The sequence below is a fragment of the Hemicordylus capensis genome, chromosome 1 (assembly GCF_027244095.1).
Source record: "Hemicordylus capensis ecotype Gifberg chromosome 1, rHemCap1.1.pri, whole genome shotgun sequence".
Classification (NCBI taxonomy): domain Eukaryota; kingdom Metazoa; phylum Chordata; class Lepidosauria; order Squamata; family Cordylidae; genus Hemicordylus; species Hemicordylus capensis.
In genome coordinates this window covers 392,503,422-392,522,774 of record NC_069657.1, presented here as the reverse complement: position 1 = coordinate 392,522,774, position 19,353 = coordinate 392,503,422, and the positions used below count along the sequence as shown (strand labels likewise).

The 19,353-nt window shown below is 41.5% G+C and overlaps 1 protein-coding gene across 4 annotated transcripts in view; it reads left to right on the top strand.

Moving 5' to 3' along the window:
• HEATR5B (HEAT repeat containing 5B) overlaps nt 1–19,353 on the top strand; it is a 100,592-nt gene that overhangs the window by 71,906 nt on the left and 9,333 nt on the right. For all 4 annotated transcript variants that reach the window (XM_053303253.1, XM_053303245.1, XM_053303228.1 and 1 more), the window contains exons 27-34: nt 751–930; nt 11,753–11,993; nt 12,786–13,046; nt 13,685–13,812; nt 15,116–15,260; nt 16,479–16,748; nt 18,250–18,477; nt 19,115–19,266. In XM_053303253.1, coding sequence (XP_053159228.1) covers nt 751–930; nt 11,753–11,993; nt 12,786–13,046; nt 13,685–13,812; nt 15,116–15,260; nt 16,479–16,748; nt 18,250–18,477; nt 19,115–19,266 — 1,605 coding nt within the window. The remainder of the gene's footprint in view (nt 1–750; nt 931–11,752; nt 11,994–12,785; nt 13,047–13,684; nt 13,813–15,115; nt 15,261–16,478; nt 16,749–18,249; nt 18,478–19,114; nt 19,267–19,353) is intronic.

The following is a 19,353-nucleotide window of genomic DNA, read 5'->3' as shown; positions in this document are numbered from 1 at the left end:
ATATCAGTGCCAGAAGAGCAGCAAGCACCACAAGCTTTGGGCAGGTCTCCTCCATTGCTCAGTGCCAGTACTTGGGAGAAATGTGTCCTCTGCTCCCAATAATAACTTGCTAACAGTTGATCACAGACAGTGTAGTATATTGCAGTCATCATAATGTTTATCATCAAAAGAAGCTGCTCTAGATCTCTATGAACAAGTTTCTTAAAACTATTGCTCAGGAAATATTCACTTGATGCAATCCTTAGTTCTTGTTTAAAACTTTCTTGATCCATTTTTTTTAACCTAATTTATCTTGTCAAATATCAGCCAACATCCTGACTAATAAAGCAGCAGTGCAGCAGTTTTGTGTTCTAAGGCTGAGGCAGTACAGGCAAGGAGGAAAAACTCTCCCTTTTGTTCTGCAGCTGCCTGCACCACCTGAAAATAAGTTGCTGAAGCAGCAACAGAAGGAAAGGGAGATTGTTTTTCCTCCCTGTGTGTGCTGCCTCAGCCTGGAACACAACACTGTTGCACCTGCACTATGTTAGCCAGATATCAACCATCAAAATTATCCCATCTTATTCTTGCAACAATCCTGTGAGGTAATTTATATTGAGAGATAAGTGACTGGCTCTAGATCACCCCATGAGCTTCATGGTTGAGTGAGGGATTTGGACTGGTCCAAGATAGACATGCTATCAGATACAGCATACGGGTTTTCAGTATGGTAGAATGCGTTCTATAAGGTGTTGATTATTATTTTCCTTTTAGGTATGTAGCACATGGATTGGAAGCGGAGTGGTAAGCGACCTAAATGATCTTCGGCGTGTTCATAACCTCCTTGTCTCTTCCCTGGACAAAGTGCAAACAGGAAAAGGGTCCTCTAGCCAGCTTTACAGGGAGAGTGCTACTACTATGGAAAAACTGGCAGTACTCAAAGCCTGGGCTGAGGTAAATGTTTCAGAAGAATAGTTATTCTGTATCTGCAGTTATTTATTTTAACTTTTCTGTGAACTGTGCAGTAGCTGAAAACACTCTAAATAAATTCATCTGCTATAAACATGCCAATGATTTGCAAGTTAATAGAAAGCACAATAGAAATTGAACTACTGTAAAATTTCCCATAACCTACATTAGATTTTAAATGCAAGGCAATCTCTTGAGGCTGTTCTGAAGAAAGTAAGGTAATGCATTAACCCCCTCACTGCCCCAGTGCTAAGAAAGGTAACTTTCTTTGAGCTGAAGCAAAGCATCTGTTGTGGTTGGATGCTTATTCCATTTTTCCTCTCAAATGTCTCATGCAACAATTTTGAACAGGTTATTTAATTTCAGCATTATTGTATTGCACTAAATAACAAAAAACTCTGTAAAGAAGTTATATCAAGATAACATATTTTAATATTAAGCCATCTATTTATTACATAGAATTTCAGTTTGCATAAAAATAGAATTGTGAACCGGCATTATCCAGTAGGTGGTTGAATTTAGACCTGGGAAGGTCTAGCTCAAGTGTAAACTTGCTGCTGATTTTAGATGTCACTTATCTCAGCCTCCTTCCCTACAAGCAAAATGCTTTAATCATCAAAATAGTGATTCACCATCCAGGATTGTTGTGAAACTGTAGGAAAATCAATTTGTCTACTAAAAAGTGCTGTAGGGAAAGAATGAATATTCTTAATTTCATTAGTTAGTGGCAGGAGGGCATGTTCAGTAATAAAACAAATAATTATGAGGGATGTGCAGAACGTTCCAATTAGACATGGGCTGTTTCGAGTGTTCCAAGCTCAAAACAGAACACCCATTAAAAGGGGGGCCTGTTTTGAGCTCAGAACGACCTGTTCTGAAGCGGAACGTTCCAACCCATTCTGAGTGCAATTTTTGAATCCAGAAATGGTACTCTTCTGGCCTCTGCACAAATGCGGTGGCCATTTGCATGGTCAGTATCACCAAACCACGCATAACCACCATGCATGCACAGAAGCCAGAAGAGTGCCATTTTGGAATCCAAAATGGTGCTCAGAACAGGTTGAAACATTCCAACAGAATGGGGTTGTTCCGTTGGAACAACCGGTTCAACCATTTGTTCCGACGGAACATTCCATGCATTTTGCGTTCTGTTCCCAGCTTAGGACGGAACACAGAATGCGTTTCGTGAACACTCCATATGCAGTCCATGCTGACTTGAGTAAAAAGGGAGAGTTAATTTACAAAAGTTCTCATTACCAAGACTGAGCAGTTCTGTCTAATCATTGAGCATGGATGTTATCTTTGTTAATGACTAATAAATTACAATGAATTAAGGTAAATACATATTGAAGCCATTTATTTCTACCTAGACAAAGAAATTGCAACAATTTATTGAATTCATTTTGTTAACTTCCATAGTTGTATATTTCTTCTGAATCTGCCCCATCTCATAAAAAGTTAGCACTTGGTTATTGCTTGTACATACCAGTTTGTAGAGACCAGTTTAGCTAATCAGTGTGGAATTAAATGTTTTTCATAATTGTATTTAGACACTTCATTCACTTTATGTTCATTAGTATTGCATAAAGCTATTGAGATCACCAGTCAAGTTGTTTATAATAATCATTGTTGGTTCGGGGGTGGGGTGGGCATGACTCCAAAGCATAAAGCTGTTTTTAAAAAGCTCAATGAGATATTGGTCACAAAATTAAGCACCCTGAGAATATGAAGTTGCATTGTTAGAAAACGGTTTCCTAGACCCCAGGGACAGAGCTGTAATAGTGCCAATGAATTCAAAGAACCTGGTGTGCCCAGTGTCAAGGAGCCACTGATACCCCTTGCCCAGGCCATGGCCACTGCTACTGCTGGCCACTTCCTTTTGCCGTCTTTGCTTGGCTGCACCCATCCTCCTTCCATCAGATGGGTGCCCAGTGGAAGGAAGATAGACGTAGCTGGGCAAGAGGCCAAAGGAGGTGACTGGTGGTGGCAGCTGTAGGTGGCCGGCGGCTGCGGGAGCCTCAGCCTGAGGAGCTCAGCGACCCCTGCTCTGGGGAGGAGTGAGTGGAGGTATGCTTGCACCTAAGTGCACACACAGCCATGAGGGGCGCCACTGCGAGTGGGAGGGCCACCTGTGTTCTGAATATGGGCTCATTCTCCCCTCACTATGCGCCTGCCTAGAACTTATGGCTATTTAAATCTCAGGGTGGATTACAATTTAAACCTAAACCTAAACATCATGTTAAAACAAATTTAAAATTAGCACCAATAAAACTTTAAAACATCATAAACTAAGAGCATGATAAAGTAGGTGTATTTTCAAAAATTGCTTAAAAACAACCAGAGATGGGGGTGGGGGTGGTCTAATTTCATTTGGGAGTGTGTTCCAGAGCCCTGGGGCAACCCTAGGGAACGCCCAGTTTTGGAGTGCCACCCAACGAACCCGTGGTAACTGCAACCAGACCTCCCCCATGCTACAGAAATTTCATCTTTGACTCACAATTTGAGCTACATCATGACGCATGACGGTGCATATTTAACCTACTTTCTGCATAGAACGTACCCTTTTGAGTTCGCCTTGCTGTTCATGCGTCTGTCTGTCTGTGTTCCTGTCCAACAACTTCACAATGCCTGCACCACTTTGTACCAAACTTGGTACAGATGTTGTGCCACATAGCGACACCAGAATGGTGTGGTTTGTGAGGACATGTTGTAAATCTGTTGGCACGGCTCACCCAACAGGATTTACGATCCTTCCAGCTCCACTTCTGTGAGTCAAGATAGAAATTCTGTAGATAAGAAAGTAGCAGCTTAGCTGCACAGACGAAAGCGAAGGATGACTCTCAAAGATTAAGTAGTATAATTAAAAATAAAGTCCCCTTGAAACTAAACTAGGTACCCCCCTCTACAATATCTGAGCAATAACTGAAATAAAGGAGCAAGGAAAGAACAGAACAAGGACAGGCTGAAACAAGAAAGGTTGAACAATTCTAAGCACGAGGAACACTGTCTACGGTCGGCAACGTTGCTGACAGTACCATCTTTGGAACAGCGTTTGCTTGATATAGGGCTCGAGATAACCAGCAGCCAATCAGGCTTTCCTGACTCAGCATTTCTATTCCCTCTCCTGTGAGATCTTGCACCTGCGTGTCTCCCACTGAGCCTTTCTCTTGAGACGTCTTCTTAACACAGATGATATTCCAGCTTCCTCTCGATCGGTCTCCTCAGCCCTCATCTCTGCCAGCTGTTCAGATTCCTCTGTCTGCTTCCGTTCCACCTCAACTTCAGAGTCTGTTCTCACCTCCTGCTGTGCTTCTGAGCCTGCTCTCCCAACCAAATTCCCCCGCTCCTCCTCTGACTCTTGTGACTCAGAGGTCTGGGCCATGACAGAACATCCTGTACCCTGAGCCAAGATGGCAGCCACACAGAAAGTAGGCTTATCAATTCACTGCTGAACTGTTTGATCTGGATCATGATCCATTGAGATCCATAAGAATGGGTACTGATCCTCTCGCAGTGAAATGGCGCAGCTCCTTGAGGCGTCTGCACCCTGCCTCCAGCTCAGTACTATTTAAGGCGGGCCAGAAACCATGTTCCTCTGTTCTTTTTCCACCGCTGTTGCGAACAGACCTCGTGCTGGCACTCCTCATTCGGATTAATGCTGAGAGTTCACGAGTTTTGAATGAATGAATGAATGAATAATCGGATTGCCTCTTCGGTTATAGACTATGGAATGGCTTGACTACGACAGCAGTGCTACAGATGACAGAATGGACTGGGAAACTGACTATGGCTGAAGAGAAAAAAATACCTTTAAGAGGTGTGAGGGCTGCAGCACAAAATTTGCCTCAAAATACCTCCATGACTTGTGCCTTATTTGTTTGGGTGACGGGCATAACGTCTCTTCGTGCAAGATCTGTTTGTCTTTCTTGAAGCAAACGAGAAAGAATCAGGCTCTTAGGCTTCATGCTACAATCCACAATGATGTATTGAGCCCATCGATGCCGGGAGAGCCCCTCCCATCGACGTTGATGTCGACATCGGTGTTGACACAGAGGACTGCTCCATCAAAACAGTTAAAGCTCTCAGCAGCATCTTCGACTTTTAAGACTTTCAAGAGCCCTAAGTCTCCCAAGTTTCTCAAATGGGAGCGCTTCAGCAGGGCATTCAAAGTCGAAAGGAAAAAGGTCATCTAAGGAAGACTCCACTTCGGCACCTAGACCGAAGAAAGGGAAGACCATTGACTTCACAGGGGACTGAACCCCCTCTCCATCAGGTCTACAAACTATTGAGACCGAGCACCCTAAGATGCCAATGTCAAGAGAATCTCTTTACATCAAACAGCTGTTGACGCCGAAGACTTCGATGTTGAGAGCAAGATCAATTTCACCGCTGCCTACACCAGTCCAGTCATCTTCACCAACGGATTGATGTTAAGATGTTCCATCGACACCGAAGAGTCCAATTTTGACATTGCCTGACACAAGTCAAGTTCCTGCCTCGATGTTGAATACTCCAGTGCTGTCAGTGTCGAAGCAAGTCTCTTCAATATCAACCACCTGCATCGACCTTCAATCTCGAAGATGGAGAAAATGATAGACACACCAGTTTGGACCCAACTACAGCCTGAACTCTGCTCTCCATCCTGGATTCAAGTGCAAGCACACCTTCAACAACTACTTTTAAGGGGTTTTCTGCCCCAGAATGAGGAACGCCTGCAGAAGATCTGACAGCTCTTGCTTCTGCTACAGAAACTAGAAGGAGGATGTCAAACCACCAATATTCATGGGCACGGAGCTCACACAGCCGGTGGTTGGGGGCGTCCCGAGGAGCTAACCAGTTTTACCTGAAGCGGTCTGCACAGGTGCAGAACCCACTATTTATGAATTTTATTTTATTTCATTTATTAAATTTGTATACTGCCCTTCCAAAAATGGCTCAGAGTGGTTTACACAGAGAAATAATAAATAAATAAGATGGATCCCTGTCCCCAGAGGGCATAAGATAAACCCCAGCAACAGTCACTGGAGGTACTATGCTGGGGGTGGATAGGGCCAGTTACTCTCCCCCTGCTAGCTAAAGAGAATCACCACATTAAAAGGTGCCTCTTTGCCAAGTTAGCATTGGAACACTACCAGATCAGCCCATTGCACCTCAGCCTCCAGTATGCTACGCACTATCTGCTGCCCACCTATCAAGTACTTCTTTGTAGCATTCATGCAGTTTCTCTCACCATTCTGCTGCTGCTGATACCTTGACTTCCGCAGGCATGGGGATATCTTCTCCAGGATTCTCCTATGATTTTCAGGATAACAGAAAAACAGCCCAACCTAAATTATATTACCCACTAACCTCTTCTCTTGCACAGGTTCAGCCAGTTCACACTCTGGCCAGCAGCAACATCTCCATTTCTCAACATAGACCTGCTCCAGTAAATAAGTCAATGGCAACTCAAACACATACTCGGCCATCTTCACGTTTGATGGTATCCTCTACCACTCAGATGATGGTCCGTGACCCTAAACCAAAAAGGCCCACGGCAGAGACACAAACTCAATCACAAAAAACAAGTCTTCGACTGAGACACAGACGCTAATCCCTACGTCACCTACACAGTCTTCCTCTGAACACCATAGCTCATTGGATTTTGAGTCTAATACTGATGACCCGATCAGCCTAGCTGACCGTACCTGTTGACATGCCTCCTGTCACACATACCTATCCTAAAGAAGAGCTCAAAGCTTATCATTTACAAATAAAAGAGATGGCTGATGCCTTGGGCCTGGACTTAAAGTCTCAGATAGTTACCATTGACTCTGTCTATAATTTTATGGTAAAATCATAGTCCACACAACTGGTGGCTTTACCGATACTTCCCGTGAGCTCCAGAGCAGTGTGATGCTCATGGGAAGTCATACACACTTCCACTCCTACATCTAAGAGATTAGACAGTTCAAGAATCAGAAAATACTTACCTTCTGAAGCACCCAGCTCCAAATTCACTAGTCATTGACTGTGCAACATCCACGAAGTTGGGAAGACATCACACCACACCTGGGGATAAGGAAGGTAGAAAATTAGACCTCATGGGCAGGAAAATATACTCCACGGCTTGCGTGTCCCTCAAGATAGCTAACTACTCCGCCTGCATGGCCAAATATAATCACTGCCTGTGGGAAGACCTTCAACAGGATTTGGATACGTTATCGCCAGAAGATTTTAAGAAGCAATTCAAACAGACCATGACTAAATCTTTAGCACTCACACACCAATAACTCAGCATGGTGAAACATCTGGCCAAAACTGAGTCTAAATCTATGACTACCACTGTGTCGATAAGACAACATGCATGGCTTTGCTCTTCTTCATTACAAAATGATATGAAGGAGAAGATTGAAGGTCTTCCATTCAATGGAAAAAGTCTCTTCAGTGAGGAAACAGACTCAACCATGGAGAAGTTTAAAAAGTCGAAATTCATGGCAAAGACCTTTACGTCTTTTTCTTCTTCGTCTACCTACACTTCAAGATATAAGTTGTATTCTAAACAAAGGCCAACTTTTAGACAAGACAGGAGGGACTTCAAGAAAACAATATTGACCCAACACTTCCTCTATCAGGTGCAATACCATCATGGCATGCAACCAGCTCCACCAGGTTTGCGACCCCATTGTTATTGCCAGCGACCAGTTCTATGAAGCTGGCACACCATGCCACTGCATGCCACCATATAACATTGGACTGCTGGGTCCTCAAGATAGTTTCTATGTGGTACTCCATAGAGTTCAAGATGATTCCGAGATTCTCCAGGGTAAGATTCACTCAACCAACCCCTTCACTGAAGGAAGAGGTGAAGGAGCTTTTAGCAAAGGGTGCAAGTGGGTGCACAGATGGGAAGATTTTCCTGGTATTTTCAGATATCAAAGAGAGGAGGTGGAATCCAACCAATTATGATTCTCCACCACTTAAACAAATGTGTCCATGTGAAAAAATTCCAAATGATAGCATTGTAGGAGATCTTACCTCTTCGGTATCAAGAAAACTGGCTTGCAACGCTAGATCTAAATGATGCCTATTTTCACATTGGCATCAGGAAGGCACATAGAAAATATCTAAGATTCATCGTGGGAGATTAAGTATACCAATACAAGGTATTACCCTTCAGCCTTTCCTTTGCCCCCAGAGTATTTACCAAGTGCATGGCAGCAGTGGTGGCTCACCTGAGAAGTCAGGGCATTGCAGTCTACCCTTATTTGGACAACTGGCTGATAACATCAAAAGACCAAAATGAGTTACGTTTTCAGACATTATATGTGTTAGATCTCCTCCAAGACTTGAGAATCAAAGACAATTGGGGAAAGTCCCACCTAGAGCCTGCATGTGTTATAAGCTACATTGGTGCAATTCTAAACATGGAAAAGAGATGGGCATACTTAACCCAGGAGCACTACAACTCGGGATGTGCAAAAAATTCCGGGCACAGATCGATCTGTGCCCGAAACAAGCAATTTCGGGTGATTCGGGTCTGAACCGAATCACCCCTGATTCGTGCCCAAAAAATTCGGGTGATTCGGGATGACGTCTCTTTGAATTTCCCGCCTTTTTGCCTCCATTGATTTGAATGCAAAAAGGTCTGATATGTTGTCAGCTCGAATTTCGGGTCCCAGGGGCAAAATAGTGGGGTGGGGTGGTAGTGCCTAATGGATGGAGGCTACCACCCAAATTTCAGGGGAATTGGGCAAAGGGCTGATTTTGGTGGAATTTTTGAAGTTTTAGTGTCTTCGGGGCAGTTCGGGGGCATAGCGTGGAATCTGGGCAAAAAGACTGGGGTGGGGTGATAGTGCCTAATGGGTGGAGGCTACCACCCCAATTTCAGAGTGATTGGGCAGAGGGCTGATTTTTTGGGGAATTGTTGAAGTTTACACGTCTTTAAGGTTTTTCCCCATAGAGAAGCATTGAGGTGTCAGCAAATGTATAGCTTCACATGGGGGGCAAAGGGGTGGCCTAGAGCAGTGTGGGGTTGGTGGTAGTGCCAGGTAGGGTCAAGGAAGTGACCTGAATTTTTTCAAAGGATTTGGGCAGAGGGCTGATTTTTGGGGAATTGTTAAAGTTTATGCGTCTTTAAGGTTTTTCCTCATAGGATATACATGGAGCTTTCAGCAGCCCCATAACTGCACTTGGGGGGTGCTGGGGTGGCCCAGAGCGAGTGGTAGTGTAGTGCACATAGGGTGCCAACCACCCCCATGGGTTTCTAACCCATGGGGAACAGGGTTCTGTTGTTTCAGAGGTATTCTGAGTGTGGATTCTATGATAGCTAATGAGATTTTCAATGAAACACCATGAATCCACTCTAATTTGCTATCATAGACTCCTATGACAGCTAAATATTACACTCAGACATGTTCATGCTATGCCTGACAGCATGGCAAATAGGCTTCTATCAAAGATATTGCTTAACCAAAGAAAACCTTCTACAAGACGTAATTACTTGAGAAAGTGGCTGTGTTTAAAAAATTATGCAAGAGCTAGAGGTTTCAACCCCAAACAGGCTACAATCAAAGAAGTTCTTCTCTATCTGACAATCTTGAAATCTCAGGGTTTGGCTAATATGTCTCTGCAAGTCCATCTAGCAGCACTCTCATCAAAACACCCTGGTTGGGAAGACACAACACTCTTCTTGCACCCTGATAGCAGAGCTTTTCTAAAAGGCCTCATGAACTTATACCCATCTATTTGAACTCCGGTGGAACAATGGAGCATATCATTGGTTCTCTTGGCCTTTACGCAAAACCCTTTCGAACCACTGAGCACTGTTTCTATCAAATTAGTAACTTTGAAGACAGCCTTCTTTATAGCCATAACAATGCTAAACGAGTTAGTGAACTAAAAGCTTCTCGTATAGACTCGCCTTTTGCCAGGATTTATAAAGTGCTGATGTGTATGGATCCTGATTTCCTTCCCAAGGTGGTATCAGATTTTCACCTTAACCAAGATATTGTCCTTCCAACATTCTTCAAGGATCCTTCCATGCCTTTGGAGTGAGCTATGCACGGGAGGAGAGCTGGTCTTGTGGTAGCAAGCATGACTTGTCCCCTTAGCTAAGCAGGGTGTGCCCTGGTTGCATATGAATGGGAGACTTGATGTGTGAGCACTGTAAGATATTCCCTTTAGGGGATGGGGCCGCTCTGAAAGAGTACCTGCATGCTTGCATGCAGAAGGTTCCAAGTTCCTTCCCTGGCATCTCCAAGATAGAGCTGAGAAAGATTCCTGCCTACAACCTTGGAGAAGCTGCTGCCAGTCTGTGTAGACAGTACTGAGCTGGATGGACCAATGGTCCGACTCAGTATACAACAGCTTCCTGTGTTCCTATGTTCACTCCCTAGATGTGTGACAAGCCTTTCTATACTACCTAGATCAGAGGTGTACAACTTAAACATCCCAGTGGGCCAGAACCAACCATGACCTGATGCATGGGGGCCAAGGTCAATTTTCAGCACATTAATTATGACATTAAAATTATCATTAAAAATATTAGTGAAAGCAGTTTTAGTTACTCTTCAATCCCTCCCCACATTAACAGATCCATACTTTTAAAGCAAGGATAATGGCCAGAAAATAGGCCTTATTCCTGTCAAATCAGTGGGGCACCTGGAGTGTGTGCCAGACCAATATTAATGCTCAGTCCTCTTCCCTTCCCTCCTCCCTAAATTGCTGTCACTTTCAGGCTGCAATCATAGGCATGCTCACTGGGTACACTGTCTTTCCAAGTAAACACGCAAAGGATGGCCCTGTAAGGCAGTTTCCAGCTCCTAAGATGCTGCAGGATACCAGAGGGCCAGTAAAAAAGTCCTCATGAGCCAGATCCGGCCCCCAGCGTTGTGCAAGGCTGACCTAGATCACACAAAAGGTCTCAGGACCACCAAATGCCTTTTTGTCACTTACAAAGGTTCGGCTAAAGGTTCTTGCATTTCTAGACAATGAATGTCCTACTGGAAAGTGGAACTAATTATACTGACTTATAGATCACAAAACATAGATCCTCCAAAAGCTGTCAAGGCTCACTCCACTCGTTCCTATGCTTCATCTGCTGCACACTTAACTGGTGTAACGTTTAAGGACGTTTGCAAAAACGTGGCCCACAGAGTTATCATTCATCTAACACTACATCATGGACTTATGTTCTGTGGCTGAGGCTAGCTTCAGGAGAAGTGTTTTAAAGTGGGTGTTACAATGACTGCTGCTGCACCCTCCTCCAGAGGGAGCTAGCTAAACATCCATTCTTATGGATCTCAGCATATCACGATCCATATAAACAGGTTGCTCACCTGTAACTTATGATCTGGTAGTGATCTGTTGCTATCCATAAGATCCTCTCGAACCACCCTACTGCAGTAGTGTTCCACTATGAGCATAAAGAGTGTGCATGCAGTAGGTTTCCAAGAAGTGAACTCACAAACTAAAGATGATTGTCTTCATTGGTGGTTGTCCAAGAACTGAGGAACATGGCATCTGGCCCACCTTAAATGGTACCACTCTGGAAGTGTGGTGCAGACACCTTGAGGAGCTGTGGCATTCCACCGCAAGGATTCTGCACAGGCACAGTACCCATTCTTATGGATTTCTACCAGATCATAAGTTACTACCAGATCATAAATTACAGGCAAGCAACCTGTTTTTTTAAACAATGCCGCATGCACACAGTTCTGTCATACTACTGCCTCTTATGGGTAGAATACATTAATCTTACATGTAGGATATTCTATTTGTATTGTGTACACAGCTAGTAATATTTTGCTTGGATCTTTGTCTATAGGTATATGTTGTAGCTATGAAGATTAAAAAAGAAGCGGAGACTAAACCAAAGAAATCGCTAAAGAATGGAGGAGATTATGATGAAGATGATTATAGTACAGTAGATGAGTTGCCACCAGATAGTTTAATAACTCTCGTGCAACCAGAGCTTCCCACTCTTAGCCGTCTCTGGTTAGCTGCACTTAAAGATTATGCTCTTCTGACTTTACCAGCTGAATTTGCGAGTCAGCTTCCTCCAGATGGTAAGCAATGCCATTTTATTTAAATACAATTATTTTTATATATTTTTATAAATGTGGAATACAGATTGAACCTTACATGACTAAGTTTAGTAAATCTCGACTTGTCCCATACATTTGCTTCTCTGTAATGAATGTCCAGTTGTGGCATTCCAGATGAAACATGCTCACTTGGCATTAACCTAGAGTTCCTTTGCTCAGTAACTCATCAGACATGACAGGTGTAGAAACCAGCATCCCTGACCCCATAAACGGGTTCTATTACTACTATAAACATTTATATACCACTCTTTGACCAAAGTTCTCAAAGCGGTTCACATAGAAAAATAAAAACAGGGCTGTTTCACATGCAAGTTCATCACTTGACGTTTGCAGCATCAAGTGGCGACTTTTTATGTGTGAATCACAGATCAAACACCACAGATAGTTTTGTATTTTTTCACATTGATTCACATCACTCTAAACAATGCTTTTCATGGCTTGGTTCACACATTCTTCTGATAGATGTGTCATCAAGTGTCGTGCATGTATGTACATATCATCACAAGTTGCCATATTTTTTTACACCAGGTGATAGACGTTGCTAGTGAGTAGTCATGTGAAGAATTTTTAATATACATAATTTTGTGACATTTGCCTTGCCCTTGCTTTCAGTTTGCACAGATGTGTTGATACAAATCCAAAGACGTATACTATATTAGCAAAATGTAGTATATGCAGACAGGCAGACTGTTTATCTCCCTTTTATTCCGACCACTCCTGTTTTAAATGTAGTATAATGTTTTGGCTTACCAGGTGGAGCATTTTACACTCCAGAGACCATTGATACAGCTAGACTTCATTATCGGAATTCATGGGCTCCAATTCTACATGCAGTTGCACTGTGGCTAAACAGTACAGGATTTAGTGCTTCTGAATCAACAGAAGATGCATCAACAGCAACACCAAATCCACAGAAACGTGCTACATCCATTATGTTAAACCCAGCACCTGGGACCCCACCTACCACCAAATCTTTGCAGGAGATTAACAAAGATAGAATGCATTTGATTTTGGGTAATATTTTGCAATGATGGTTTAGAATTCTGTAGCAGTATGACTAAATATCATCAGCTAGAAATAATACCAATTTTAATGGGCCATAAGTTTGCAGTGGTATCAGAAACAGAACTATTCTAGCTCTCAGGGAGGCCCGAGTCTTTGTATTTTGATGCTTGAGAATCTTGACTGGCAGGGCCTGATGGCTACAGCCTTACTATGCATAGCCATGTGCACGTAAACAGCATTAAAATTTACAAAATTAAATTAATAAAATTAGTTTTAGACAGCATTAAAACCAGTGTTTCACATATGCATAGAAATTTGTAGGAGTATGCAATGGGTTTGATCCAGAGAAGCATGAATGGAGTTCCACTCACACAACAAAGCTTCCCTATCCCTTCCTTCTCATTGCAGCCCTTTGAAAATCTGTTCTTAATAGTAGGGGGTGGGGCTCCAGAATGGTATGGATTGGGGTGTGAGGAGCTGTAGTGGGAGATGGCAATTGTTGGACATTGGAGGGGGTGTCATCTTAAGTAAGTAGAAGTGCCTATCAAATCATACTAGCCACGTTTTGGATCCAACCCAAAGTTTTTATAAATGCCTTACAAAAAGATATATTTTGTCTAAGAACCTAAAATAATTTTGCTTTTCAGGTGTTAGTATACAGTTCCTCTGTTCCCCTCGAACGGAAGAACCTGTTGAACATGTTACATCCTGTTTACAAGCACTGCATACTTTGTTGGATTCCCTTTGTGCTAGAACCCATATTGCGGAGGATCAGGTATAGTTATTGAAGGCTCTAACTACAAACTTCTCATTGTAGATCTATTTTAGTGTGTAGGAAGTAAACAGATTGTTTACTTAATATTACTTGATATTACTTAATATTACTTAATATTACTTAATAAATTTCATTTAATTTTAATCATAGGATGGAAAAGGTTTATGAAATTTTGTAAACATTTAATCTATTTAATGTCTTGTACTGATATTTTCTCATTTTAAGAAATGATTATGGATTGCTGGCCTTACATATGATGAGAAGCAAGTGCTTGCACCTCTCTCGCAACCCCTCCCATCATGCTGCCCTCTGCATGGTCAGATGAGGGGTGGAATGTCCAAATTGCAGCTACATATTGTGGATTAGTATATCAAGCACACAATTAGCAGCAATTTGGACAGTGACCATCCAACCAATCCACTGAAATCAAGAGAATAAACTACAGTATAAAATTTGAACTTTCCAGCCCTCTAACTCAGTAAATACCAACTTTGACATTCACCGCAAATTAGAGTGAACAAGAAAATCAATAAATACTTGTCATAATCTAGTTAAAAATAAGTTAGTAGGGTGAATTATCCATATAAGGATTTGAATTATATTGTAGTCAAATGTGCTCTGGGAACTGTATGCTTTTAAATAATTAGTGTCATTTCTTCCACATTAGTAGCTTCAGCATGGTGGCTTTAGTATTGTGATAGAATAACTATGGAAATCTTGTTTTTTGGGAACCATTGTCTCTGTTCTAGTATAAACCTCTTTGCCTGCCTTTAAAAGCTTTTTGTTTTATTTTGGGTTTAGGAAACATCAACTTCAAAAGAAATGGCAATTTTCAAAAATCATGACAGATACAAAGTTTCTAGCTCACCTATCTTTCATGAACTTTAATATAGTCCTCCCACTTGAATAAATTTCATATTGTTGAGGGTTCATTATTTATTCCTTCTACTCTTAAATGTGTATCTATTAATGATTAGACGGAATGTGGAGATCTGGCTTTCTTTTAAAACTACTTATCACAAATGGAATTTAAATGAATAATTTGTCTGGCAATTTTAAAACATCTCTTACTAATTCCAAATAGCTTTCTTGCTTGCTTGCTTATTTATTTAAATGAATGAATGAATGAATATACCGCCTGATTCTGAAGGCGCTAGGCTTAATATTTTACAAAATATTTTGTATGCAGATTAAATGAGATGTTAGAGGAAATAGGGTAGCATATTACAAAAGTATTTATTGTCTGGAAATCCACAACTTATATTCAATAACTGTTTTTAAAATATTCATTTGTTGACAATAGCTCCTTGGTGTTGAGCTCCTGAGCGTGCTGCATCGACTCATGTTGACCTGTGATCCTCCTTCCGTCCAACTGCTAGTTACTGGAGTTGTGCAGCAGATTGTAAGAGCTGCTCAAGATCATTTGCAAGAAAAAAGAAACACTCTGAGTAAGACATACTTGTTAGATCTTTTTTTTTTTAATCACACATTTTCCATCTGGAGAAATGATGAAATATATGAGTGTGACGTTTTAATTGTGGAATTATGTAAAATTGTCTCCTCCATATTATATGCTCTGCTCATGAAAGGCACCTCTGTCCAATTTCCAGAAATTCTTAATTTCTGCAAACTAAGCTTAGAACTCTTCTCCGACTTCTATCCTGTTTCCACAGTAATTATCTGTGCAGCCGCCCCCTCCATCTTACTGCCTTCTAGATGGTCTTCGGACTCTCAAAATGCTTTTTGGAGGGCATAGGGGCCTGCCTTTGGGATGAAGGGGTGGTGAAGTTGACTTCCTTGCATTTGTGGCTCTTTGGATACAAGCCATAGCTCTTATGGCAGCTACCAGTATAATATAACAATTAGACAATAGAACACATGAAAATGGCAAGAACATTTTTGATTCCAGTCTATTATTTTGGCAAATGAATTGGGTGTCAAAGTTACTACATAGTAGCTTATCCAGGGAAACTATCGTACTGCCTGTTATGTTGACTGTTATGCCAAAAAAAACCCAACTAACCACCAACCCAAAAAACAAACCAGTGTTTATGGATGTATGATCGGTTATTACATGCGATATACAAGCAAGACAGTTTAAAAGAGTGAAACTTCTATTTTTTCTTCACCAGCTTTCCTTCACTGTTTTTGTTGTAATCTTTCTACCACAAGTGGTTTTGGTTTATTTTTTCTGTGCTTGCTTCCCTACCCCCTCTTGGATTATTATTCTCAGTTTACAGAGAGAAAACAAGTGCAAAATATATTTGTAAAGTGAATAAGTGTATTACAAGTGTAAATACACTCTAGAGCTAATCTAAATCGATTCATTTAATGTGCATTGATGCATTTGTATGATAGAAGGAAGGCCAAATTCTACCAGTTTTGCTTGATTTTATTTCTTATAATTTAATAAAACCCTTCAAGTAAATTTGGAGGGGGGGGGCGCATAGGTACCTGCAATGAGAACAAAGAGGCCAGAAATATCAGTTGCACAAGCAGAGTTCCCATTCGTTGTACTTTGGATACAACCCATTTTATCACTATATTTATACTTTTTTTAAAAAAAAATGAATAATTTCTAGCCTTTTTCATACTTTGTCTATAGTGAATTTTATATGGTGTGACTCTATCTATCTCTATATGCTGTTTCTTGTGTTTTATTGCAGATGAAGAAGAAGTAAAAGATAAAGACACAAGCACTATGTTGGGCGAAGGTGGAGAAAGTGGGGGTCTTGTGCCAGGAAAATCTCTTGTATTTGCTGCAATGGAGCTACTAATGTTTATCCTAGTACGACACATGCCACATCTGAGCACCAAAATGTCAGACTCACCCAGTCATATCTGCAGCAGAACCCAGCTCCCAGAAGAAAGTGCTCGTCTTGTGGCTGCCACTGTTGCCATTCTGTCTGACCTGCCCACACTCTGTTCCCCAGCTGGTAGTGTCATAAATCTTTCTTAAGATACATGTGTTTTGCACAAAGTAAAGCCTGGACATTGAAATGAAAACATGACAAGTTAAAACCTGGAAAAGAATGTGGAAGAAAAATGGGGTGGTGGGAGGAATTTAGGAAAGTGCCACAGACCATCAGCAGAAAGTTGTCAGAACAAGCCCTAGTCACTTCAGATAGAAAGAAGGGGGGGGGGGGCTTGCATATACACTCATATTCCTTGAAAACTAGTGCAAGTAACTTTTTTCCTACATTCTCAAGCCTCCAGTCAGTGCTCCTCTATAGGCTGTGCGTGAAATGCGATTTGGATGCTGAATCATGTTTCGAGCACATTCCTACTGCTCTGTAACTCTCAAATGAGTCTAGGCAGTCTCAAGAGGCCAGTGGGTTTCAGTGATCAAATGATATTTCCTCCTTTTAATGCCCCAGGATTTAAAGGGCTACATTCTCTTCAAACCTCTGTGCTCATCACTTTCTGCAGAATAGCACCAGCTGCCTGCATCTTCTGTTCCTGCCCCCTCTACTTGCTAATGTGTGAGGTCTCAGTACTTTGTAATGTGCACAAAGTGCTTTCCCTCCTTACAAAGGTCTCTTCTTTCTCTTCCCCAGATTCACCCCAGACTATCTCTCCTCCACCACCCCCCCCCACCCCCCAGTAAAACCTTGCTCAGAGCCTTTTCCCATTTCATTAGCTAACAGCAGAATGTTAGGCTATCAATTTCTCAGGCTTGCTTCAGTTGAGTATGCTTGAAATATGCTCACTTCTATAAACTATACAGCAATTATTTGTCATTTAGGGGACAGGTTTTGACCCAATTCTTATTTTTCTGCATATCTGCACATTCAGAGAGTGTGGGTCCAGAGCATAAATGAGTTTGTGCTAAGTGCCTTAACATCACAACCGCCCTGAGCCATTTTGGAAGGGCGGTATATAAATCAAATAAATCAAATAAAATAAATAAACTTCGCAAGACTGCTATTAAGATAGAGTTATTTGTACAGCAGCAGATGTATGATACGTTTGTATCAATAAAAGAAGGTGATACAGTGTGGCAGGGGGACATTTCTATAATTTCTGGGGGGCGCTTATATTTCATGGTGGTAGTTGGGTTCTCCCAAATAAAACCACATGGCTCTGTGGTCGACACCAACTCAACGGCACAACTTTACCTTTTAGTTGGGGCCACCATAAATAGCAGCTGCGAAGCATCAAACGCTACATTTTGAAATCAGAAGCGGGGAGAGGGGGATCTAAATATAACCCAGTGACTTTGATGGGCACAGGTATATCTGTCCTTGCAGGGGCCATCTTCTTCTTTTCTGTGGGCTGGGCGATGCTCATGTGTAGCAAGAGGCATTCCACAGCAGAAGAAAACAAGGAATCCTTGCTCATATGGAGCACTGTGGTCCTACAGAATTATGGATTGTGCCAATTTCTATACCATTCTATTGTTATAGTTAACTGCAAGGAAAGTGTTTTATTTTTCAGGATGCATGACAATATTGCCCACCGTTCTATTTCTAATAACACAAGTATTGAAAGAAACTGCAGTAAAAACAGTGGGAAACCATCAGGTTCCACCACCAGTCACTGCAGCACTTCAAGGACTGAAAACTATTGTAACTCTTTCAATGGCCATGAATGAAGAGATTCACAAACAGTGGACAAATCTTATCCGCAGCACCCTTGCTTCCATCTTAGAATACTCTCAGCCAGGTAATCTGCTTATAATCACTGGAGCTACTTAAAAATTAAGCAAAACTAAATGGTTCTCTTATAGGTAACAACTTTAATGAATGTATAGTAATTTAGATCAGTAGAATTATAAGAGAGGAATTAATGGCACATCCAAACTATTTTGAGGTAATGGTGCTGTTCTGTAGACTACAGGATCTTCTTAATGCTTTAAAAACCTCAGAGTGTTGCTTTTTTACTCTTCCACATGTAGGTCTTCTCTTTATTATGTGCAGAACAAATCTGACCAAAAAGCTTTCTCCCACACACACAAATCCCACATATTCAATTGGTATTTCCTGTTTGTAGAATGTAACTTTCAAAATCACATAGGAATCAGTAAAGTTGAAGACTGTTTTTCACAAACCTGGCAAGATATCTCTCCTCAGTGCAAACCATTTCCAGACTACATTATAGTTTTCTACACAAAATGATTTGGCTAGAAGGTAAGTGCAACAAGAGATTGTATAATCTGACATAACAAAAGGTTTGTGCGTGTCTGTCCATCTTCAGTATCCTTTTCCTGCTTGGGAATATCTTAGCTACATTTGCTTGCAAAGCAAATTCCAAAGCCTTTTCGGTATAAGCTCTCAGATTGTTTTCATTGGATTTTTTTCAGAGGCCTCAAAGCCTGTTTTGGATGAAGTAAGCATGCTTACAGCTATTGCACTCTTCCTTTGGTCTGGAAGCACAGAAATAATTGGAGTGCAATCATTACAGAACGGCTGCATGAACAGATTCAAAACTGCACTGAACTCATCTGATCCTTGGGTGAGTGTTTCATAGATGATGAATGTACTGTCATGTTCATCCAGCATTAATTAAAAATTAGATTAAGATTTTAATGTTTATGCCTCT